We start from the raw sequence: 24414 nt of genomic DNA, 5'->3' as shown, positions 1-24414 counted from the left end.
GGAGCTGAGCACGGGCTGGGGCTGAGCGCATGTTGGGGTGAAGTGTGGAATTGGGGCGTGGTTGAGTGTTTGGCCAGGGCCAGGTGGGAGCAAGCGCTGGGCTGGCAGCCAGGCAGGGGACTGGCCCAGGCTCCCAACCCACTGCGGCTCCCAAGCAAATGGTTTCCACACCACTCCCCGCCCCTCCCCGCTCCAGCAGCTGACACAGGCTGACTTCCAATAATGACTTTATTTTAACATTTAATTACAGACAAAACAGCTGGGGAAGGGGGCAGACCCCAGCCCGGCCCCACCCCGAGATCAGGGGTGGGGGTGCGTGGGGCATCCCTGACGACCCTGGCGGGACTCTCTATGGCGGTGGGGCCCTATTGCTTTAGCGGGGGAGGAGCCATGCACACGAGGTGGGCACATGTCCCAGGCACCTCCCTCCAGAATGCCCGGGCCGAGCCCCGCCCCCAGCCTCGCCACCTGCGTCCTGCAGCCAGGGAGCTGACCCCTGGCCAGCCCACGCTCTGCCCCCACCCCTTCTGTGAGCCTAAGGGGAATAAATACAAACTTTACAAAGTAAAAGGGGGTCCAGCATCACCCTGGGGCAGGGCCTGCTTGGCCCGGCCCTGGTCTCGCAGGAGTGGAGGGGTTCTGGGTGCAGGCTGCCTGCCGCCCTCACATCACCCCTAACTGCAGCAGTGCGTTGGCGTAGGCCATGGGCTTGACGTTGGGGTGAGGCTGTGGGGAAGGGGGGACAAAGGCACAAGCATTAGACTGGGCCCTGATGCTCAGGCAGACCCCTTCCCCGCACCCCCATCCAGCCCACAGCTCACCACTGCTGTGAACTGGTGGAACTGGGGCCGCAAGTCAGAGCCGCGCAGGTGAATGTAGGAGGCTTTGTTCCCCATCTGGTCACTGCAGGGGCAGGGGCGGCGGTCAGCAGGGGTGAGGGGTGGGAGCACAGCCCTGGCAGAGGTGGAGGGCCAAGGGCAGCGGAGAGCGAGGAGGGACGAGGGGATGAGACCAGGAACGGCTCCCAGATTTGAGGACCCTCAGGAGACAGTGATGCCTTGGGGTGGGTCTCTGCCTCATCCAGGCCCAGGCAGCTCGGGCGGCCAGGCTTCCTCCCAGCCCCGGGGAGGAGGGAGCTCAGGGTTGAGGCCACACACGGGGCCCCCTGTTGGGTCCTGCTCTGAGTGACCAGGGGTTTTGGTGGCAGCAAGGGGGAGCCAGCTCAGGGCAGGGTGGGGTGTGGCCCCATGCTGTCCCCTATGGCCCAGGAGCAGGCGGGGGCTGGGGCCCAGGGACACACACCAGTAGTTGGGGGCGGAGAAGACAGTGACGCAGCGGCCGCCGTGCGCCACCTCATAGCCCTCGGCCTTGACCTCGTGGCTTCGGATGATGTAATCCAGGTGGTTCTCCTCCAGGAAGGCCTTGGTCACGTCAGGCCCGAACTGGCAGCTCACGCCCCGCTTGCTGACCGAGCGCCCGTTCTAGGGGGCAGGGGGGAAGTGGGGAGGGAGGGGGCTCAGAGACGGCCCTCCCACTCCACCTGCTGTGCCTGTGCCCCCATCTGCTGGCCCCACAGACTCACCTGCGGCTGTGGATCTGACCAGAGCAGGTCGCACATGGGGCCTGGCGGGGTGAAAAGAAATGTCAGATGTTTCTTGGCCTGGCGGGCACCCAGCCCATGGCCATCCAAATCGGGGTGGGCCTAGCCAGACCCCATTCAACCCACTTTGACCCTGACCCTTCAACGTCACAATGCAGACAGGCCCCAGTTGTGCCGCGCCTTCTGGGGTTCCCAACTGCCCCAGGCATGCAGAACAAGCTCCTGCCTGGGCCTTGAAGGTTCCACAGGTTCTGGGCCAGTCAAGGCCACGGCCCAGTCTGTGTCACTCACCGATGCTCCCTGCCACACTCAGAACACAGGCAGGCTGCCTCCTGGGGTGTCAGCCCAACACTGTCCCCCAACCCTGCTGACACCTATGGCCTATCCCCACCACGGCCGCGACGTCTCCCTCCGAGGTTTCCCGACACTCCTGGGCAGCAGAGCGGGGAGGGAGGGCCCGCCCCCACCTGAGTCTGGCGGCTGCCGGTTCCGCTCGATCTTCCGGATGTCGTCCAGGGTGACGCCGTCCTCGCTGAACAGGCCCCCGTGCATGATCTGGTGGGCAGAGGAGAGAGGTAGCGGTGAGGGGGCCGGGCCCGGGCTGGGCGCCAGGCGGGACAGGTGCTGCCAGCTCACCAGCACTTTGCCGTTGATGCACTGCGCCAGCGGGAGCCACTCGAACACTTCGCTGAAGAGCTCGTACATCTGTGCCGTGTACTTGGCCTTCACCTCGCCCTCGAAGCCGTAGATCTGGTTCATGTTGTCCGTCTCATGGTTGCCTGGCCGACGGAGGGGAGAGACCCTCAGGAGGACCACCCATGGCAGCATGCAAGCCCTGAGCCAAGGACGCTCCCCGCCCCCCTGCTGGGTCCAGGATCCCTGTGCCCAGGCCACAGGTGCAGGCTGTCCTGACGGCCCCAGCCCCTCCCTGGCTCTGGGCCATGGCTGTGTCCCCTCTGCTTGTGGGTCGTTGGGGGTCCCGGGCATTGGGGTGAGGCTGGGTCCTGAGCACAACAGGCAGGCCACTCCCTCCTTCCTGGTCTGCCTAGGCCCTTTCCTTGCGGAGCTCACTGTGGCCAACCCCACGTGGCCACCTTGGAACCTATGCTTGGCAGCCATGCCCCTCCTGGGCAGCCACAGTTTCCAGGAGCTCTGCCTCCAAGCCCAGAGAGCCCCTGTCCCTCAGACCCACCTCCGCCCCTCTGGCGCACACCCAGGCTGTCATTCCAATGAAAACCAGACCTCCCAGTTCCTGTCAGGGTTCAGTAGCCTCCTCCCTGTCCCCATCCCTAGGCTCTGGCCTCACCCTGGTTCCCTCACGGGAGGCCAAGGAACCCCTGAGAAGTCAGCCCCTGCCTCCCTTCCTCTGCCCTGGGTTGGGCTGGACCCGCATCCTCCCGGAGTGCGAGTACCTCGCCAGGCCCCAGCCCAGCCACTCGGACTCACCTCGAAGCAGGTGGAAGTGGTCAGGGTACAGGAGCTTGAAGCCAAAAAGGGTGAGGATCACTTCGACGGAGAAGGAGCCGCGGTCCACGAAGTCACCATTAAATATCTGTCCCGCTAAGGAAGCGGCCGTGAGGAGGGGTGGGCAGCCTGGGGGCTGTGCTCTCCCACCCAGTGCCATCCCCTCACTCTTCCCTGGGGGCAGCAATCCTGTGCCTGTCCCTTCCATGGCCGTTGCGGGGACAGGGGCCCAGGTGGCCACTCGCCAGAACACAGCCTGAGCGGCAAATGCCAGCCATGGGCCAGCCCATGTTCTGAGCATGGTCAGCCTGGCAACACCATGAGGGAACGGAGGCACCAAGAGGTGACAGAACCGCCATGGCTGGCAGGTGCAAATCCAGAAAAGGCCACAGCACAAAACCTGGGGCTCAGGAACACTGGGCAGCCAGCAGGGACCACATGGCATGCAAGCGCCAGGCCAGCCTGCCCGGTCCCCATGCCTGGTCCGGCTGTGCTGACAAGGATACGTAGGGGTTGGTCTCTGAGGGTAAGCCGTTGAGTTCGAATATGTTGAGGAGGTCATAGAACTGGCCGTGCGTGTCCCCGCACACTGTAATCTTCTCTGTCTGGAAGAAAAGAGGCCACCGGAGAGGGAGGGGCCCAGAGAGAGACGTGGGGAGGGGGCAGAGGTGAGGGGATGGGCAGGAGGTCAGGGCAGACGGAGATGATCCATGCAAGAGGTGCAGGCAGGGGCCGCAGGAATGAGGGGCATGGGACAGAGAACCCAGGGCGGGGGGACGGGAGAGGCACGGAGCGTGCAGGGGTGAAGGCCTGGGGCCAGCAGGGAGGGAAGGTGGGCAGCGAGCCCCAACACGCACCTCTTTCAGTGTGGTCTCCACCAGCGTGCTCAGCTTGGAGAGGACCTCTTTGACCTGTACCAGGATCTGGAAGGCGGGGCAGATGGTGAGGGTCTGGGTTCCCCTCTGACAACCCAGGCTGGGGGCCGAGCCCTCTGGGTGCCACGCTGGAGTCCTGGGTTGGGTCCCTGGCTCCACTTCCTGCTACTGCGCCCCCGGGAGGTCCTGCCAGCCACGCGGGACACCTGCACTGTGCTTCTGGCCCAGGCAAGGCCACCTTGCTGCTGCCGGCACCTGGGGAGTGGGCCGGCAGACAGGAGCGGCAGACGGGAGCACGCTCTCTGCCTCTGGATAAATCAACAAAATAAAGGAATGCTCTCTCGCCACTGAAGCCATTCATAGGCGCCACAAGGGGGCGCAAGGAGCCGGATACGCCCACTGGCCACCATCCTGGACTCCAGCCCAGAAGTCCCTTCCTGGGGAGCCCAGGTGACAGGACGGGTTCTGGGTGGCAACAGGGGAAGTCAGAAGAGTGGTCAGGAGATGGAGGTGCTGCCATCTCAGACGACCACAGGGACACCTGCCCACACGCTCTGGCTGTGTGCTCTGGACTGTAGCTACCCAGGACAACGCCCTTCTGCCTGGAAGACAAGGGCCGCTCCCTGGAAAGGGAAGAGGGGACGCTGCGCATGCGTACACCAGGTGCGGGAGGCAGCTGGCGGTCGGCGGCTGCTGCTCTGCCGCCACTTCCGCAGGTCGGACAGTTTTCAGGATGAGAAGTTGGGGAACCGGCTGAGTGTTTAGAGACCAGGGGAGAGTGAGAGCTCCCACATGACGGAAGAGAAGCTGGGGATCCTGTGGTGCAGCGAGACCCCCGGGGCAGGAAGGTGGGGAGCAAGAACAGAGAAGCCCCTGCCACAGGGCTGGTACCAGCTCTCCTGGGTTCCAGGGGCCAGTGACTTAACACAAAGACCCCTGGGACAGTACCCGGCCGAGACCCAGGCTGCCTCGAGGGCAGTAACAGCGCTATAGGAGCAAACCCAGCCCTCCGGCTTCAGGGTCCACCATCAGGCAGGTGAGATCCCGCAGGCCCTACAGCTCCACTTTTCCCATCGCTCCTGTTACCCACGCTCCTCTGGGTCACCTGCCTGACAAACCCACTGTGTGGACCCCAGCTGCCTGCGAGGTCAGAGCAGTGGGCCCTGGCCAGGCGAGCCACTCCCTCCACACCCCGAGGCTGGCTGCCCTAGGCAGGATCGGGCACCAGGACTGGAACGGCCTGCAGCCCGCACACGGCCTCAGATGCGGGAACCTGCTTCTTCACTCCAACCCTAGGCCTGTGTCTCGGGCACCACCTGCCCTCCCGCCCTGCTGGGGCACTGGACAAGGTCATGTGGTGACCTGAGGCACGCACAACTTTGGCTCAAGAGTGGCGGGCAGCTGGCAGGGGTGGTACCTGGTAGGCGCATTTCCGGTGCAGTTTCTTCTGGTCCTTGTACCACTGCATGAGCTCCTTCATGAAGGTGATTGTCACTTTGCCGTCCTCCAGTTTGGGCCCGCTGTACTCGTCCTCGATGGCTAGTGTGTGTGAGCGGGGGAAGGACCGTCAGCAGCCTTGCCCAGGCACAGGGCAGGCCTGGCTGTGGGGGCAGGCTGGGGTGCCGCCAAAGACTCTAGCACCCCGGGTCCCAGGGCCAGCACACAACTGTCCGCGCTAAGTGCCCTCCACGCAGGCACGGTGCCAGGCAGCCAGTGCTAGGGACAACCTCAGCAGGACAAGGTCATGACCGCCCAGCCCCACACAGGGAGGAAAGCAGCCACCAGCCAAAGATGCCATCAAGCTTGAAAAGTCCCCAAGGCATGGCAGTGCCCCCTGCAGGCCTCACACGGCCAGCCCCTGGGCTGCATCACGCAGCCCCTCTCAGAGAACCAGAAAATCCAGGGGGTCTTCTCTGAGCACTGGGAACTCCTCAAGCCCCCTAGAAGAGGCAGTCAGAAGAACCCCGACGAACGGCCAGGCAGTCAGAAGCACTGGGGGACAACGAAGGAAGTAACCCGAATGAGGGAACGCTTGACTGGGGCAGCTGGTGGGGAGGGCCCCACCGTTCTCTTGGTGGCCAGGGGCCACGGAAGCCTCCTATGTGGACCATGGAGAGGGCAGGAGAGACGTGGAGTCGACCCCACTCCCCAGCCCAGAGGACTGGCCCCTGGGCGCCTGCACCACCCGCCACAGCCTCACCCAGCCCAGGGAGGCAGTGTGTTCTCCTCCCACTGCTGTGCGCAGCACAGCAGGTTCACTGTCACCAACTGCCCATGAACCCACAACCAACCAACCACGTGCCTGCAAGACGCTCTGGCTTTGGGGTTAGTGGGCGGCCTGAGTTCTAGGTCGCGGTCCCCTTCCAGCAGCTCGGCAACAGCTCAACAAAAATCCTTTTACTCCAGGGGCCCGTCAGTGGAGGAGATAAGTCCTCACTGCCCGTGGACTTGGGAGGCGGTTCTGGTCCCTGGCCCCCTGGACGTGCGAGGAAATGGGGGACAGTGCAGCAGCCCCCCCCACCCCCCCCGCTTGCTGCTCTGCTGTCTGCTGCAGCTCAGGCCAAAGTCACCGGGTGCCAGGCCTGACCTTGATGCACGGCCGGCCGGATCAGATTCCAGGCGCTGAGCTCTGGCTTCCAGCCACCGTGCCGCTGCCAGGGGACAGGGACCGTAATGGCCAGGGTAGGGAGAGCAGGGGGAGGGGCAGACACCATCTAGCAGCAGGGACCCGAGGTGTTCACTGCACTGAAGGGGCAGGAGGGAGAGAGGGGCCGTTCTTCCTGGGACATGCAAGAACGTGCCGCTCGTGAGCCAGAAAGGAGCATCACCAGGGAGGTGGCTTAGAGGACTCTGAGGACCTGAGGCTCGTGTCCTGGCTCAACATTTGTCCCTCTTCTGTCACTACTTGTCCCCACTTCCTCCAAGTTCCCAGGTGCATGGGCCATGCCTTCTGCAAGGCGAAGCAGGCAGCCCAGTACTGCCTCCCCACCCGTCTGGGCTCTCACTGGCTTGGAGGCCTGGCCACATGGTTGGGCACGAAGGTCTGCGACAGGGATGCGATGGGGATACCCAAGGGAGTTCCAGGAGTGCATGGGTGGCGGGGAGCAGATGCCTGCCAGAAGCAGCAGCCCCTCCCGGGTCCCAAGGGGACAGCACTGACACGTGTCCTCCAGGCCTGCTCAGCACAGCCACCAAGGACTAGCAAAGCATGGTTGGCAGGCAGCTGTGGTCCTGCGGAGCCGGCTGCACCTGCCCGTGCCCCCTCAAGCTCCCTCAGGCCCCTGAAGACGTCCCTGAGGAACAGCAGGACTACTGGTCTGGGCAGGCCCCACCCCACACGACCTGTGACTCTGGTGGAGCCCGCGGTAGGGACAGCCTGGGGGACAACCTCAGACTCCATTGCTGCCTTGCTTCCTCTGGCAGGTGCTCACGGTCAGGGAGCCAGTGGGGAAACACAGGGGTGGACGCTGCGCCAGGTGGACGGCCACCAGGCCTGCGATGGGCAGACCTCCTCCTCTGAATACGGAGTGGCTGCGATGTGGGGTGTCAGCAGGGTGGCTGGCGCGGGGTGTCTGCTAGACAGCACGCTTGTGTGGGGACGACACTTCTTACTCCACTTCCCCGCTCTGCGCTGCTTTCCTCCCCTCATCAGATCAGGTGACAATTCCTAAGCAGGAGCTGGGACGCGTCAGGATCCCCCAGGGCCCACTGGCATGGTGGCTCCTCCTCCAGAACTGAGCAAACTGGACAGAGCAAGGAAGGGGGAGACGGCTGGGGGTTTTCGCCCACCTGGCCGTGCTCAGGCCACACGGGCCTAGAGCAGGAAAGGCACTCGCTGACTGCCGGGACTGGCCCCAGCGGCCCTTCCAGAGACGTCTGCATGTGAACACGGGCAGGGAGCAGCTGAGGGGAAAGGAGGACTCACTGGCTTACATCCTATGGAACCCCAAGTCCATGGCTACTCTGAGCTCGCTGACACCTGGGGCTGGCAGCTGTGTCACGTCCTCAGGGCGCCCTCCAGGAGCCCGCGAGCCGGGGCCTCAGCCAGAAACGCCCTCCACGGACAAGCACTGGCCTCGCGCGTGATTCTGGATCAGGTCAGCTGTGACAGCCTGACAAGGCAGACGCCCCCGGCCCCGCCCCCCACCTGCCTGCTGCATGCAAACCCCAGGGGACAGCCGGCGGGCACGGGGCTGCTATGCTAGGCGGGGCTGACCAGCCCAACGTGGGTCAGGGCCACAGCAGAGCCACAGCCCGCAGGTGCAGCCCTGGAGCTGAACCACCAACAGGCGAGTGTCAGCCGGGGAACATGCTCCCCCCACTCCACGCACGGCACAAATGCAACCCAGTGCGCCCCGCGGCTCGCTGCTCCCGTCTCACTGGGACAGGAACTCTGGCGAGACTCACCCACGCGGCACCTCCGGCTGCTGTCTGGGCCTGTCGCTGGGCATGGTCATTCAGCCGGCCAACCCGGAGCAAGGGCTGTGTCCCACTTGGGGCAAGCAACAGCTTCCAACCCTGTCGGCCTCACCGAGCCTCTGGGTCACCCTACTCACCCACATGTGTAACACGGACTACAGCAAACCACCGCCCCACTAAGGTTTCCCCAAGTTCTGAGAGATACCCCAGAAAACCCGTCTCACTGGACAAGGGCTGCTGGGAGCCCAGCTTACAGCGGCAGCACAGGAAGTGGGGGGCTGAGCCCTCAGAGCACGGGACCTGCCGCCACCTCCAGGCCCACAGTGTCAGGCCTGGCCTGACCCCACCCTCCCTGAAGCAAGGGCGACGCCGCCTGCTGCTGGCCTGCCTTTCGCCATCACAGCCTCAGGGCCACCGTGCCAGGAACTGCCTTGTTCCCAGCTGGGACTGCAGGCCTGGCATGTGGCTGGTGGGCAGCAGACGCTTGGTGGCCCCCTGCGCACATGTGGCAGAATGTACCCTGAGGTGCAGTCACGGAGGTCTCCCAGGGCTCCCCCCACCCCTGGGGGCCCAGCCGCCGTGACACGGGCAGGGAGTGCCCCATGGCAGCCTGCGGGCAGCCGCTGCGAGTGTGGGGCACGGGGCTGACTCACTCATGCTCTCGATGTCCAGCGAGTCTACGACGGAGCGTTTGTGCTCGTCGCCCGCGATGGCGCGCTCGAAGGCCTTCTGCTTCACGATCTTGTTGCACTCCTGGTACTTCATCTGCGCGTCCTTGTCATGCGGCTTCACCTTGACCACCTGTGGGGGGAGGTGGGGCATCAGTGCACACGCCGAGCGAGGCGGGGGCTCGGCGCCTGGCCCAAGCCTGTGCCCTGCAGATGCTAAAGTCAGACTGCCTGGGCTCACCATCTGCAACCCAGACCTCTGCTTTTGTGCCCCAATTCTGGGCATTAAACAAAGTCGTCCACAGGGCACTGTGTGGGGTGGACCTTACGCCCACAAGGTTGCTAGGAGGAATCCCTGGGAAAATGCACAGCTGGCTAGCCGGAGGCCCTGAGTATAGCTGCAGGCTTGTGGCCAGGAGCGCTGGCTAAGGCTCGCATGCTGGGGTCACTGCTGGCACCGCCCAGGGGCAAGAGAGCCAGGGATGGGCTGGCCACAGTCACAAGTAGCATCCCAGACTCACATGGAGGACCCTGGACCTTGATCCCAAAAATATCCCGTAAAATGGTGATGACAAGGGGTCCCGCCTGCCAGGGCTGCTGACGCATAAGTAATGGGTTCAAGGCCCAGCACATGGCGGGAGTTGGGCAGGGGCCTGGCAGGGGCCGGACAGGGCCAGGCAGAGGTTGGGCAGGGCCAGGCAGAGGTTGGGCAGGGGCCTGGCAGGGGCCGGACAGGGCCAGGCAGAGGTTGGGCAGGGCCAGGCAGAGGTTGGGCAGGGGCCTGGCAGGGGCCGGACAGGGCCAGGCAGAGGTTGGGCAGGGCCAGGCAGAGGTTGGGCAGGGGCCTGGCAGGGGCCGGACAGGGCTAGGCAGAGGTTGGGCAGGGCCAGGCAGGCAGCACCACACGACTCGCTCACTCAGGGCTTCAGGAGAGATTCGGAACACACAGCTCCGCTCGATCTCCTCCAAAGGGATGAGATGGGGGGTCACTCGGGCTCGAGCCCAGGCAAGGGAGCCTCCTGTCTGAGGTTTCCCTGTGAGGGGGAAACGAGAGAACAGCAATGACAGGAAAGAGCAGGCCCCGGCAGTGGCGGCACTTCGTGCCCACCGAGCCTGACCACCTCCGACAAGCACCGGCGCCCCCGGATGACAGAGCCTGCCCCGCTCCCTCCCCATCTGCAGAACCAGATCCTTCCAGCTCAAAGACAGACTAGGGGGGCGGCATGGTGAGCTAAGCCACCACCTGTGACGCTGACATCCCACAGAGAAATGTGCAGGTTTGAATCCCGGCACTCTGCTTCTGATCCCACATGGTGAAAGCAGCTAAAGACGGACTGGATGCCTGGGCCCCTGCCACCACGTGGGAGGCCCCAAGGATTCCTAGCTCCTGACTTTGGTCTGGTCTTCCAGCCCCAGCCCCTGCGGCCTTCTGGAGAGTGAACCAACAGATGGAAGATTCTCTCCCTCTCACCCCACTCTGTCACTCTACCTTTCAAACAAATAAAATAAATCTTAAAAACAAAAATCTGACAAGGCCAAGTTCAGACCTTTGTTTTTTCCACTTGACATGTGGTGACCTTGGGCAAGTGACCCCATCCCTCCGAGCCTCCGTCTAGATCCCATCTCGTCTGCTCACCCAGCTCCAGGGCTGGCTCCCAAGGAGCGGAAGCGCCCCCTGGTGGAACATCTGGCAGGCTGAGTCAAGAGACCCCTGTGGGGCTGGGAGGGGCACCGGCAGGCACCAGCTAGTGCACCCCACCAGGCAGCTCCACCTGGGGCATGGGTGTGTGTGGGGCAGGCAACACCAGATGGGCCCTGGAGTCCTGCCCGGGAGAGAGGTTGAGTCCACGCCCCAGGATATAGTCCAAGCCGCCCCAGGCCTGGTCCACAAGGCCCAGCCCAGCCTTCCACTTTCTGTTTGCCCAGCACTACTGCCAGGCCACTCCCCCACTCTCCGGGGGCCTTGCCAGCTCCTCTGACCTCCAGCAATTTACACAGACGGCTCTGCCCAGGACGCCTCGTCTCCACTCCCAACTCCTCCTCAGGCTCCCTCACCCTAGCCCTGCACATGCTGGGGACAGGCCTGCCCAGCCCCCGGAGCATGGCTACGTCCCCCAGAGGTGAAGGTCTGTCCCTCAGTTGGAAGACTCAGGGACCCAGCATTTCCTCAGGGCCAGGCCTCCTTCTCGGGGGGGCTGGCAGGCTGGGGCAGCAGGACATAAGCCAAGGACGACGCAGAGGGAAGGGCTGGGCCAGGATCCAACGGCTCCTGCTGCCTCCCGCCCCAGGGTCCCCCGCGCACCCAGCAAGGAGGCACCACAACTTGGAGCCGGGTGGGCCCACCTCCACAGCCTCCCGCGGGAGCTTGGCAGTGCTCTGGCCAGGCCCCTGCTCCAGGGAAAAGTCATGTGTTCCAGACCTCGGTGACCAGCCGGCCCCGAGCTCGACTGCACTTTTCTTTCGACAGTGATATCTGGGGTGAGCAGAGCTAACACACCACTTGGGGGGAACTCCCGCGTCCCGTCTCGGAGGGCCCAGGTTCAAGTCTCAGCTCGGTTTTCAATTTCAGCTTTTTTGCTAACGTGTACCCTGTGGGGCTCCAGCGGCTGGTCCTGGCCACCCTCAAAGGAGACCCAAACTCAGCTCCTGGCTCCTGACTTCAGCCTGGCCCAGCTTCGGCTGCTGCTGGGGGGTGAACCAGCACAGGACAGATCTTTATTTCTCTTCCAAATAAACACTTCAATAAATTAAAAAATAAAGTGGTGGGCCCAGCACTGGAGCCTAGTGGCAAAGTCCTCGCCTTGCATCCCCGGGATCCCATACGGGTGCTGGGTGCTGGTTCAAATTCTGGCTGCCGCGCCTCCCTTCCAGCTCCCTGCGGGTGGCCTGGGAAAGCAGCAGCGGACGGCCCAAAGCCTTGGGACCCTGCCTGCCTGGGAGTCTCGGAAGAAGCTCCTGGCTCCTGAGTTCTGATAGGCTCAGCTCTGGTCATTGCGGCTGCTTGGGAAGTGAACCAGTGGATGCAAGATCATTCTCTCTATAAATCTGCCTTTCCAATAAAAATAATGAATTAATTTTTTTTTTAAATAAAGTGGTATCTTGATCCTACCAATGCCCATACCCAGTCTTTAACATTCACATGGAAACATGACATTTACCACGGGAGGTGGAGATCTGTCTGTTACAACGGCCCATGACTCTACAGTGCTCTCAAAACAGTTTTTTTTTTTAAGCTTTATTTTTACTTTTATTGGAAAGGCGGATATACAGAGAGGAGGAGAGACAGAGAGGAAGATCTTCTGTCCGATGGTTCACTCCCCAAGTGAGCGCAACGGCTGGAGCTGAGCCAATCAGAAGCCAGGAACTCTTCCGGGTCTCCCACACTGGTGCAGGGTCCCAAGGCTTTGGGCCGTCCTCAACTCCTTTCCCATGCCCCAAGCAGGGAGCTGGATGGGAAGCAGGGCCTCTGGGATTAGAACCGGTGCCCATATGGGATCCCAGCAGGTGCAACATGAGGACCTTAACCACTGTGCTATTGCGCCGGGCCCCAAAACACACAGTTTTAAGAACTAGTATCATCGGGGCTGGTGCGATGGCTCAACCAGCTAATCCTCTGCCTTGCAGTGCCAGCATCTCATATGGATGCTGGTTCGTATCCCAGCTGCTCCACTTCCCATCCAGCTCCCTGCTTGCGGCCTGGGAAAGCAGTGCAGGACAGCCCAACGCCTTGGGATTCTGCACCGCATGGGAGACCCAGCAGAAGTTCCTGGTTTTGAATAGGCTCAGTCCTGGCCATTGTGGACACTTGCGGAGTGAACCAGCAGATGGAAGATCTTTCTGTCTCTCCTTCTCTCTGCACTTGATCCTAGCCAAAAGGCCGAGAAGCAATTCTCCATATCTCTGTAAATCAGCCTTTCCAGCGGAAATAAATCAATCTTAAACAAACAAACAAATGCCCCCCAAACCTGGCATCCTCGGGGCAGGCACTGTGCCATCATAGGACTGGGTTTGATGCCCGACTTGGGCATGGGCTCTGAATGCAGTGCTGGGAGGCAACAGCTATGGCTTGATCAGGCCCCTGCCATCCACAGGGGAGACCTTGACTGGGTTCCTGCCTCTCAGCTTCTGGCCCCTGCTCCCAAGTCCTTGCCATCTGCTGGACAGTGAGCCAGCAGACTGGAGATTCCATATGATGGCACAGCAGGTTAAGCAGCCATCCCATACCTCAGTGCCAGTTCATGTCCCGGCTACCTTGCTTCCAAGTCAGCTCCCTGTTAACGTGCCCGAGAAGGTAGTGGTGGCGGCTGGCCCAAGCACATGGGCTCCTGCACCTGGGGACCAGAGCGGGAGGCAGCTCCTGGCTCCTGGTTCCGGCTTAGCCCATCCCTGGCTGGTGCTGCTACCTGGGGCACAAACTGGTGGGCAGGAGGTCTTTCTCTGTCATTCCACCTTTCAAATAATAATTTTTTTAAAGTGGTACCTTCAACTGGGAGTGCTTGCAGGCAGGAGGGGACCGCGTGTGTCTACCACCTGCTAGAAGTCAGGCAGCAGCCTCTGCAGGTGCCGGGGGCAGCTGGTGGGGGTTTCTGGATGCCAGTGAGGTGGTTCAGGGCATACTCGCTGTCACAGGATGCCCATGGCAGGGCCAGGGCAGCCCCAGGGGATGGCACGCACTCCCCCTTCAGTGGCCGAGGCCCCTAGTCACACTACAGCCTGTTAACAGCTTCCCAGTAACCCCACTCAGGTTCTGCCATGAAATGGGCTGCTGGAACCTACTGGAACTGCTGTTTTTCAGCAGACAAGGAATAAAAAAATAAACTATTATTATTATTTTTTAATTAAAGGCAGATTCACAGAAAAGAAGAGACAGAGAAGAAGATCTTCCATCCCAAGTGGCTGCAATAGCCTGAGCTGAGCTGATCTGAAGTCAGGAGCCTGGAGCTTCTTCCGGGTCTCCCACACAGGTGCAGGGTCCCAAGGCTTTGGGCCGTCCTCCACTGTTTTCCCAGGCCACAAGCAGGAAGCTGGATGGGAACTGGACAGCCAAGACCCAAACCCAAGCCACAGTACAAAGCCAACATGGGGTGACCTGCTATCATTAACCTGAAGACGTAGGTGTGGGAGGGCAAGAGGAGGGATTTCCATGGGCTACTGCAGAGGGTGGCGGCCCAGCCCTGGAGGCGGGGCAAAATAGGGACTCACCCAGCTCCCCTGGGCCCTGTCAACCACCCACTGTCTGCACCAGCAGTGCTATGAGACAGGGAGCGTACACTTGTGCTAGGCTCGGCTCAGGGCACGCCCCGCTCCAAGGGCACCAGGGTCTGGGGCGCCAAAGGGCGGGAACCATGGCCCTGGGAGCCACCCAGCTGGTACCCAGGCTCAGCCACAACCGGGCCATGGAGCTGAGGGCCCCACACTGGTGACCCGCAGACCTGACCGTGGTCTGTGGTGAGAACCACGCATTGTCTCCACTCGACACACCTATGCTCATCCAGACGTCACGATCACACAGTATGGACACACTTCATCTGTGGCTGATGCCAAACTGCCACAGTGACTGCAGCGCCTGCTGGCTTAAGTCCCAGAGCTGCCATTTCCCTGCTGGTGGCCTCGGAGGGGGCCTCCCCTTTGTGTGGGGGGCAGGGGACCAGGCCTGGGCAGGCCCAGATCCCAGGCTGCCCGTGCAGAGGAGGGGGACCATGCCAACATAGGTGCGGCGTGTGGCCCCATCTCAGGTTCCCCCCTGACCTGCCCTCCGTGGGGCCTGGGTGCAGCTCTGAATCGGGCCATCCACAGGCTGGCTACAGCCACTGGCCAGCCTCACAGAGGACTCAGGCTCAGGCCCAGCCAGGCGAGTGCGTGAGCAGAGCCCTGCTCCCACCCGCACAAAGACCTGCGTGCAGCTGGACCGTGGCTGAGACCTGTCCCACACCTGTACCGTCCCCCTGGGTTACTCATTACCGCCAGTGACCTTTGCTCATGCCACTTAACCAGAGCCCCCACCTCCTGGGGGGCGGCCACTCCAGGCTGGGCCACCAATGCACAACAAGGGTGGGGCCTGGCCATGGGATGGCTCTGGAGTCCCAGTTTGAAGGCAATCTGTTCTGCTCTTCCTCCACATCCTGCTCTGACACACTGGACCCTGGCCGTGGCCGTGGCCTTGCCTCAGGCCTTCAGCTGTCCTGACGCCTGCTCTCCAGCCCAGGCCAGCAGCTGGTCCAGGCCACGTGACCTGGCTCCCTCCAACTGCAGACCAGCTGCTCAGGCCAGTGTGGCTGCTTCCCTGTCCGGGCAGGTGCTCAGAGGAGGTGGGACATGAAATGGTAGGAGAGGGCTGAAGTCAGTCCATGGGTGGTGGGGACAGACCGACCCACTAGACACGGCCTCATGCTGCCCACCCATTTGGGGGTCCAGGATGCTGCAGCTCAAACCCCAGCTCTACCGCTTATCAGCTGGTCCCTGGCCAGATAATCTAACCCCTTGAGGCCTCAGTTTCCTCATCTGAACAATGGGAATGACCACAGTCCCACCTCCCAAGTAACAGCTCTCTAGGACCACAAAGTGTGTGACAGCAGAGCGGGGCTGGGACCCAGGTGGCCTCATGGCTGCATGAGTGAGTGGCCCAGGTAGCACCAGCCACCCTGGCCTGCCACGCCCTGGGGGCTGCCCCTCCTCAGCCAGCCTGCCCCTTCCACTGGCTCACCGTCTCATAGTCTCGCAGGGCGGCCCGGAACTTGCCCAGGGCCATGTTGCTGGCGGCCCGGCGGTAGTAGCCCTTGATGTACTTCTTGTCCAGCTCGATGGCCCGCGTGGCATCGGCCAGCGCGTAGCCATAGCACTCAGTGCGCAGGTAGGCCAGGCTGCGGTTGCCGTAGTAGATGGCATTGCTGGGGTTCAGCTCAATGGCCTGGCTGTAGAACTTGATGGCGTTCTCGTAGTCCTTGGCTGTGAGAGCAGAGGAGGATAAGGGTGTGAGACCTCTTGGCTGGACAGAAGTCCAAGTCCACAGCTGAGCCAGGAAACGTCTCCCCAGCTTGCCCCTCTCCCTGCAGGAGCCAGGGCCCCCGACAGGACGAACCACAGGTGCCCTTCGTGGGGACAAGCCCTGGGCTTGAGGACCCAGTGACAGGCTGAGGAGGCTGAGGTGGAGGGGGCTGCTGCAATGGGGGAGGGTGGGAGGAGGAGCTGGGGAGGCTGATGGGGGGATGCCCCCCCACCTGGGTCTGGCACCGTGTGCGACATCAGGCCAAAGGCATGACATTAGATTGCTTTTTTTTTCTTACTGAGTCACAGCTGTGCCCTGCCCTTTCTGTTCTGATCTGTGGGATCCTCACGCTCCATGGAGGAAGAACCATAGGGGCTCACTTTATAGACCAACCACAGTGATCCTGTCCGAGGCCAAATGCCCAAATCCGGCCCTGCAGCCTCAGGCAGGCGCTGCCCCATTCTCCTCACCCGAGGCTCTTCATCCATCGAGCCCACTGTGCACCCCAAGGATGACCACCTAAGCCCCCGTCTCCAGATGGGGGGGCCTACAGCTCAGAGCGGGAAGGCCCACTCTCTGGGTCACACAATGAGGAGAACGGAGGAACTCCGAGCAAGGCCAGAGCCGTGAGGAAGTCATGACGAGGTGAGCAAACAAATGACTAAATGTGGTTGAAGGAAGGGAACGCAGAGGGACCTGTGTCCAGGCCCCTTCCCCCCATCTCCCGCACCCCCAGTTCTGTTCTGTTCTGTGAGCTCCCACTCCCAGGCCCAGGGCCGGCAGGCTGGCTGAGAGCCGCACAGGATAGGGGGCCTGGACCTGATCCCTGCCTCGCTGGGCGTCCTTGGACAACTGGCGTGCCCCATGTGGGTTAGAGCTCCCTTGCCCTACCACTGGCCTCAAAGGGGAGTCCCCCACTTTTCACCACTTCCGATCTGCCTGTGGGTTCACCCTAAATCTCCAGGATTGAGCCTTTCTTCCTAGGCTCACAATCTAGGGCAGGAGACAGATGTCCTGAGACAGTGGGGTGACCCTGCGGCAGCCCGGAGGGGCACAAAGTGAGACCTGCAGGAGGAGTGACCCAAGGTCCACGAGCGGCTGTTCGGAGGATGAAGGAAAGGTGACCTGGGGAGAGGCTGACCCTGAGAGGGGAGCAGCACCCTAGGGGCGCGGCCAGGCACATAGCAGCAGTGCTAACCTCTGGCCATCTTCCAAGTGGCTCCCAAGTCCCCTCCTTCAGGAAGCCCCCCAAACGCCAGTGAGCCTGTGGGCTGCCCCTGCCGCTCTGGGCCAGCACTGTCAGGGCATGCTCTCTGGCTGGTGCACCCCTCAGCCAGGCCTCAGGCAGACACCCCACCCTGTCTGAGTCTGTGTCCCCATCAGAACTGGGGAGTCCTGGTAGGTGTGGCCTCACTGGGTGGTTGCACGGGTTCCCCGGACACGTGTGGGCGAAAGGGCTGCTGCACAGGAGGCCAGACTGTGGAGGTGAATGAGCGGGTGACTCAGAGTGCGAGGCAGCAGAGATGGGAGGCCAGGCTCCCAACACGCCACGCCTGCCACCGCGCATGCTGACTCCCCAAGTTTCCAGTTCTGAGGCAAGAAGGTGGAGTCCCAGGGAGGCCAGGTCACAGGCCCTGGGGGCTCTGCGGCCAAGCGGCCTGAGCTTTGCGGCGCAATGCGCTTCCTCCCCAAGGCCTCTCTACCCAGGACACTTATGTGGGGCGGAAGCACCCCCCACATCTTACAGGTTAGGGACACCAAGGCCTGGGGACAGGGGTTAAGTTGTTGGGCTCATCTCCAGGACTATGGAGTAAGCCCTGAGAGGACCAGTCGCTGGGGGGTGGGGTCCCCTCTCAGGGGCTCTGGTGTGGCCTCCAGACAGGAGTGCTGGGCACGTGGGAGGAAGGGGATATCCAGGCCCGGTGCTCACCCGCTCTGACCTTGGCTGGTGGTTTCACTTCTCTGTGTCTTGCTTCCTCTATAAAGCAAGCAGGGCTGCTCCCGGCCACAGCACCCGTGCCCGGCCGCCACTTCCTGGCCACCACGGGGGCTCAATTAAAGTGAGCGGTAATTATTCTTTTTATTGTTATTCCCACAGCTCAGCAGCCCGGGGCTGTGTGCCTGCCACTGCCTGCCAGCCAGCAGCCGTGCCCTCTGCTGTGCCTGCCCAGTTCCGGGGCTTCCTGGCTGCTCACCTGGCCCCCGCAGCAAGCCACCCGCTTGCTTGTCCCAGGCCCCCAGGTGCAGATGGCCATGGTGCCCAGCCCGCCTGGCCACTCGGCCTCTTTCTGCACAGTCCTCAGCCCCCACGCCCCACATGGATGAACTGGCTTCTGGCAGGTCAGCCCACCTGTGCTGTGCAGCCCTTTACTGCCTCCTGGGCACACAGCCCTGCTCCGGCTTGGGTTCCCCTGTGTTCTCCTGTGCAGGGGGGTCTTTGCAAAGCACACACCTGCTGAGCGCCCTCCATGGGAGGCAGCCCTAGTTTGCAGAGGAAAGCGCAGACAGCCTCCACTGAGCCAGGGCCTTTGCCACCCGGCTCTTCCTGCCGCCGGTATCCGCCCCCTCGGATTTCCTCTCTGCAACACTTCTCCAATCCACTTCCTTCCCCCAGCCTGGGGAAGCAGCACCAGCCGCTCACTACCTGTTCACCACGCTGTCTCCTGCCTACAGGCAAACATTCCCCCACGCCTGTTACACCAGATTAAGTCACTGCTTTCCTAAAACCTCAGGGGCTCCCCCTACCCCCACCCCAGAACAGGATGCCACAGACCGCAACTTGGCCTCTGAGGCCCAACCTTGGTCCTCAGCTTCCACCAGACCCCCTTCAATCCATCTCTGCCCCACCGCAGGCCAGCTTTCCCCACCTCCAGGCCACCCCGCCTTCTCCAGCTTTGAGTTCTGAATACGCCCTCTCTCCTGCAAAACCAATGAGACCCTACTCTAGTCTACCTCATTCTTAAAAAAAGAAAAGAGGTACAGCAGGTAAACCACCACCTGCCATGCCAGCATTCCACATGGGTGCCGGTGTGCTTCTTCGTGTCCTGGTTACCTCACCTCTGACCCAGCTCCCTGCTCAGGTGCCTGGGAAAGCAGCAGAGGATGGCCCGAGTGCATGGGCCCGGCACCCACATGGGGGGCCTTGCTCTGGCCTGGTCCAGTCCTGGCTGCTATGGCCAACTGGGGAGTGAACCGGGATGGAAGATCTCTGTCTCTCTCTCTCTCTTTCAGAGCCAAAACACTTGGCCAGCACCTGCCGTCTCCACTTCCTCATCTCTCCTCCCCATTCACATGCCTGTGGCTCCCCTGGCTGGCCACTCGGTCGCCAACACCAGCCTCCTGGAGCCTGGGCCCATGGTCAGCGCTCAGTGCCAGCCAGGGCAGCACCTCACCAAGGAACCCCAACCCCTCTGTCTTCTCTGTTTTCATTCCCGACCCCTTCCTGCTCACCCCGTCAGCCCCTCCTCCTCCTCCCTGGCTGCAGGCTTCTCGGGTCCCACACCCCAGGTCTCCTTCTGGTGCCTGCACCCACTCCCAGGCCATTTCCAATGAGGACCACACCCAGTCCAGAGGGGACTCTTCAGGCCACTCAAGGGTCCCCTCTCAGAAAGCTGTGAAAGCCAAAGCAGTTGCTCTGGCGATGGAGGAGCCTGTTGCATGACCTGGGCCCTGTCCCAACTCACTGGCTAGTGCTCCAACGATACCAACCCGTCACGTCCCACCCCAGGGTCTCAGCACATGTGCCCTCTTTACACAGGACACCTGTCTGCACGCCCTGGTCCACGTCTGAATTCTCCAGCTAAATCACAAGCAGGGCCACATGGCTTCCTCCTTCTCAGGGCCTAGGGCAGTCCCCAGTCCCCGGCACCTAACACGTACACGTGTTCAACCAACACTGAATGAATGAATGATATCTGCTCCTGCCCTCAAGCGATTCTTAGGGCTCCCTCCCCGCTGTGCCCAAGGGCTTCCCGGGACGTGTTCCCCGTATTCTCCTGCTCCTTCCTTCCCCCACCTTCCCATCCGCCCTCCCAGTCCACCAGCCTTTCCCCTCCCCCACAATCCCTCCCTCCCCACACCACACACACACTCCAGGTCTCTCCCACCCTACATATTACTCCGGGCCGTACGGTCCCCCCTTCAGCGATCACCCAGCCCTCTCCAAGGAGCGCCCCTTTCGGGGTGCCCTCCTCCTGCCCCACGCCCGGCAGGATTCAGGGCAGCCTCCCCTCACTCCGTGCCCCTTTTTGAGGGAGCACTCAGATGCCCCTCAGCAGCACCCAAACCATGTCTCCCCCTTGCAAGCGCCATCCTGGGCCTCCCCACGCCCGGTCACTTGGTGGTGCCTGCCCCGCGCCCCGACTGCCGCTCCGCGTTGCCATGGTTCCGCGCGGGCCCGGCATCCCCCTCGCCCCGGGCCTTGGGCCGCTGTCCACCCCTGTCCGGCGCGGGCGCACCTTTGAAATAGTCGTTGGCTTGCGTCTTGAGCTCTTCCGCCCGCTTCAGTGCGCCATCAGCCGGGGGTTCGTCCCGGGGGTGCTCAGCACACTCCGTCCGCTCACCCTCCGCCATCGCCATGCCGCAAAGCGACCCCCACCCTGGCAACGGCCGCCAGCGGCACCCGGCCGAACCGTCGCGAAGGAGAGCCGAGTGGCCGGCCCGCCGCTGCCGCGCAAGTGTCGTAAAGCGCGGGCCCCACAGGCGTCCTCGGCGCGCCTGCGCAGGCCTCCTCGGCCGCGCCGCCCGTGCGCTCCCCTCGCCGTGGAGCGCGCCGAGGGCGCAAGGTGACCAGCCGGTGCGCTCGGGCAGCGCCCTTCGTGCCAGGAACCACTAGGAAGCCGCTAGGAGGAGCATAGGGCCCCCTAAGAGGAGCGGGAGCGAGTGGGGCTGCAAAGGCCCGGCCTGTGTTTCCTGGCTCGCAGCGTCTCGGCCTTCCGAAGTTGCTCAAGGAGCGTTTCCCTGCGGTTCTCCCGGGGCTGGCCACCCCAGGCCTCATCCTGCGGAGCCGGGGCTGGCGGCAGTGTACCTGGGTGACCTTGAACCGGGGTGGGGCGTTTGGGACCTTGGTGATCCTCTTAGAAATGGGAGTGGGGTGGTCGCCCTAAGTTCCTAGGGGGAGGGACGTGGCACCCTCGGAGCTCCGTCCCCAGGGTGGCCACGTCTTTAGTGGGTCTCCGGACAGTGTCCTGCCTGGCCCGGCCCCTCAGCCTTAGCCTCTGTCGATTCCTCTCCTTGTGGCAGCTAGGAAAAGTCTTTGGAAGCTGGTTTTGTCTCACTGCATCTCTCTTCCCCTCCTCCCTGCCAGATCCCACAGTCACCCTGCTCAGGCGCTAGGATTGTCATGCCCCTTTTTACCTACGTGGACTCTGAGATTTGCAGAGATCAGTACACTTACCCAAAGTCACACTCACTGAAAGGAAGTGGTAGAGTCAGGATCGGAACCTGACTCAGCTAATTATTGACTTTTTTTAAAAAAGATTGATTTATTTTATTTTCAATGGAAAGGCAGATATACAGAGGAGAGACGGGAAGATCTTCCTTCCATTGATTCATTCCCCAAGTGGCCACAACGGCTGGAGTTGCGCCAATCTGAAGCCAGGAACCAGGAGTATCTTCAGGGTCTCCCACATGGGTGGGGGGGTCCCAAATTTTGGACCATCCTTGGCTGCTTTCCTAGGCCACAAGCAGGGCCGCCAGGATTAGAACCAGTGCCCATATGGGATCCCAAAAATTTTAACCGCTACACTATCGTGCCGGGCCCTTTCCTGTGGTTTTTGTTTGGTTTTTAAAATTTGTGCAGGCACTTCTGGCTCAACAGGCTAATCTTCCCCTTCAAGGGCCAGCATCCCTTGTGGATGCCAGTTCGCATCCCGGAGGAGGAGTCAGACTGCTTTCCCAGGCCACAAGCAGGGAGCTGGATGGGAAGTGGAGCTGCCGGGATTAGAACCGGTGCCCATATAGGATCCCGGGGCTTTCAAGGCGAGGACTTTAGCCACTAGGCCACGCCGCCGGGCCCAATAAATATATTTTTAAAAGATTTATCTATTTTTATTGGAAAGGCAGAGGAGAGACAGAAGAAAATCTTTTGTCCATTGATTCACTCTCCAAGTGGCTGCAATGGCCAGAGCTGTGCCAATCCGAAGCCAGGAGCCAGGAGCTTCCAGGTCTCCCACACCAGGGCAGGGTCCCAAGGCATTGGGCTGTCCCCAGCCACCCTCCCCAGGCCACAAGCAGGGAGCTGGATGGGAAGCAGGGCAGAAGAATAACTCATGCGTCTGCTAACTCGCTCCCAAAGGGCTTGATCAGGCCGAAGCCAGGCACTGAAACTCCATGCAGGTCTCCCTGTGTGTAGCAGGGGGTCGAGCACTTGGGGCCATCCTCCACAGCCTGTCCAGATGCATTAGCAGGGAGATGAATGAGAAGTCAGCAGCCAGGTTTCAAGACAGTGCTCCAATAGAGGACATGTGCAGCTTAACCCACTGCACCACAGCCTCAGCCCCCTAGTTTCTGTCTGCTGCCTTTGTGTGCCAGAACCCACCTTGCGGTTGGGGTTGATTTTTTTTTCTTCTTTATTTTTTGGTGGGGAGGCAACTTCTGCGATGGATTTGAATCCTGCATTCAAGTCTAGTCCAGCCTTTCCCAGCTGCGTGGCCTTGAGCAAGTGGCTACCCTCTCTGAACCCGAGTGTCATCCCCTGTAATGGGAGGATGATAACGTCCTTCCTGCATGTGGGATGAGAAGGTCCCATGAAGGGTGGGACATGGAGGAAGTGCTTTGCAGGTCCTCTTGCAGGTACTCAGAACGTGTGGGCGGCGCTGAGGGTGGCACAGAACGTCTAATGCTCCAGGGAGGGGAGAGGGACTCAGTGGGTGGGAACTATGGGAGGACTTCATCCAGCTGGAAGGCTTCCTGGAGGAGTACAAAAGCCTGAGCTGGTTGTGTGTCCCTGGAAAGGTTTACTGTGGCACCTAGGAAATGGGCTGTGAGGTACAGAGGTGTACAGCTGTGTCTGAGCAGACATGTCACCCACATGGGCATCTTCATGCACACACACACACACACACACACACACACAGAGTCACACAGGGAACCCAGGCCTGCAGTGTTGGACTACACGTCATCCACACAAGCTTACACACACACACACACACACACACACACACACACACAGCAACACCCAGGCCTGCCAAGTCAGACACTCAGAACCACATCACACAGGTGTACACGATAACCTTGCTTCCCATACTACTAATCAGCAACTCACACATACCCTGGGTAGAACAATGCCATCCGCACACGGAAACAGAGGGACAACGCTCCCCAACACAGCAGATACACACACACACACAAGCACTTCACATAGACCCATGTAGAAACAATTACATACAATCAGCAAGTAATATGGACACCCAGCCAGCCCTATACACACAACCCCGAGATGCGCCCCCACAAATGAGTCAGCACACAGAGTTCTGGTGCCCACCAAGGCAAGCAAGGTCTTTATGGTGCTCTGTGGACTTGTGGGTTTCAGGGCCCGTGTGACTGGTCCAGTCCCTTCCTCTCTCTAGCCCAGCACAGTTCCTTCCATCATGGGCAGCCTAGTCACCTACTGAGATGACGAGGATTCAGACCCATTCCTTCCCCACCTTAGCACCAATCAGGACAGGTCACCCCCTTAAAAAAATGAATGGTACCTCCTCCCAAAGGGGGTGAATAGAGCCGGAAGGAGGCTTTTCCTATGGGAGAACAGAGTAGCACCACTTGAGGGGACAGTATGGGGGACACATGGCTGGTGGCCTCTCTCCGCACCTGTGATGTGAAGACACAGCTGAGCATGTATCATGTAATTAGAGAAGCCTGATCTCTTGGATTGTGAGCACCCCAAAGGGGTCATGGAAGCCCCCAACCTGACCCCCTGTAACCTGGACATTCAGGTAAAACTCAAGGTTATTTGCATGTAGGGAGGGTTGGGATCCAGAGGGGGAAGCACATCCCGAGACTTTGGGGGGTGCCTGAGCATGAAGTTCATGAGTAGACCCTCGGGGTGGGGGAGTGAGTGGAGCTCTGGAATGGGAAGACTTAAGACTGAAGGTAGGAACCTGGTGGGAGGTGGGGTGGGGAGCAGTCTGGTGGGCTGAGAAGCCTAGAGTGGTGTGAGCGGGTTGGGGTGTGGCATTAGGAAGTCCAAGCCCAAGTCATCCCGAGGGTGGAATCCAATTCTAGCACCAAGAGGAGGAGTTCTAGCACCATTATGCAAAATCAGAGTCAGGTGCAGGCTGGGAGGCCCTAGCACCAGAGGGATTCAGAGTAAGACTAGGATTTGAAAAAGTACACAGAGCACGTTCTGGAACCACATGGATTTTGGAAGTCTAGAAGGAGTTCAAGGACATACGGTGTAGAGCC

General features: G+C 61.3%; 1 protein-coding gene across 1 annotated transcript; it reads right to left on the bottom strand.

Annotated features, from left to right (window-relative positions):
* Positions 1 to 210: 210 nt before the first annotated feature.
* On the bottom strand, positions 211 to 20691 carry PPP5C (protein phosphatase 5 catalytic subunit). The gene is made up of 13 exons (XM_004597046.3): positions 20469 to 20691; positions 15730 to 15971; positions 9012 to 9159; positions 5357 to 5478; positions 3922 to 3987; positions 3571 to 3669; positions 3047 to 3152; positions 2237 to 2379; positions 2068 to 2155; positions 1583 to 1623; positions 1303 to 1481; positions 822 to 903; positions 211 to 726 (listed from the first exon to the last, which is right to left on the bottom strand). Exons 1-13 carry the CDS (start codon positions 20587 to 20589, stop codon positions 664 to 666), a joined length of 1500 nt encoding a protein of 499 aa, XP_004597103.2. The 5' UTR covers positions 20590 to 20691; the 3' UTR covers positions 211 to 663.
* Between the last annotated feature and the right edge of the window lie 3723 nt (positions 20692 to 24414).

Source organism: Ochotona princeps, chromosome 16 (assembly GCF_030435755.1).
Source record: "Ochotona princeps isolate mOchPri1 chromosome 16, mOchPri1.hap1, whole genome shotgun sequence".
NCBI classification, from domain to species: domain Eukaryota; kingdom Metazoa; phylum Chordata; class Mammalia; order Lagomorpha; family Ochotonidae; genus Ochotona; species Ochotona princeps.
The sequence above is the reverse complement of the archived record's forward strand: the minus strand, read 5'-3'. Positions and strand labels throughout refer to the sequence as shown.

What these genes read in the sequence shown, in the direction of transcription:
- PPP5C (XM_004597046.3), bottom strand. Translation starts at nt 20,589, where the DNA reads ATGGCGATGGCGGAGGGTGAGCGGACGGAGTGTGCTGAGCACCCCCGG. An exon ending in GCTGGACATCGAGAGCATGA is followed by an intron (nt 5,479 to 9,011) that starts GTGAGTCAGCCC and finishes CACACACACTAG; the next exon opens with CCATCGAGGACGAGTACAGC. An exon ending in ACCGGAAATGCGCCTACCAG is followed by an intron (nt 3,988 to 5,356) that starts GTACCACCCCTG and finishes CCCGCCTTCCAG; the next exon opens with ATCCTGGTACAGGTCAAAGA.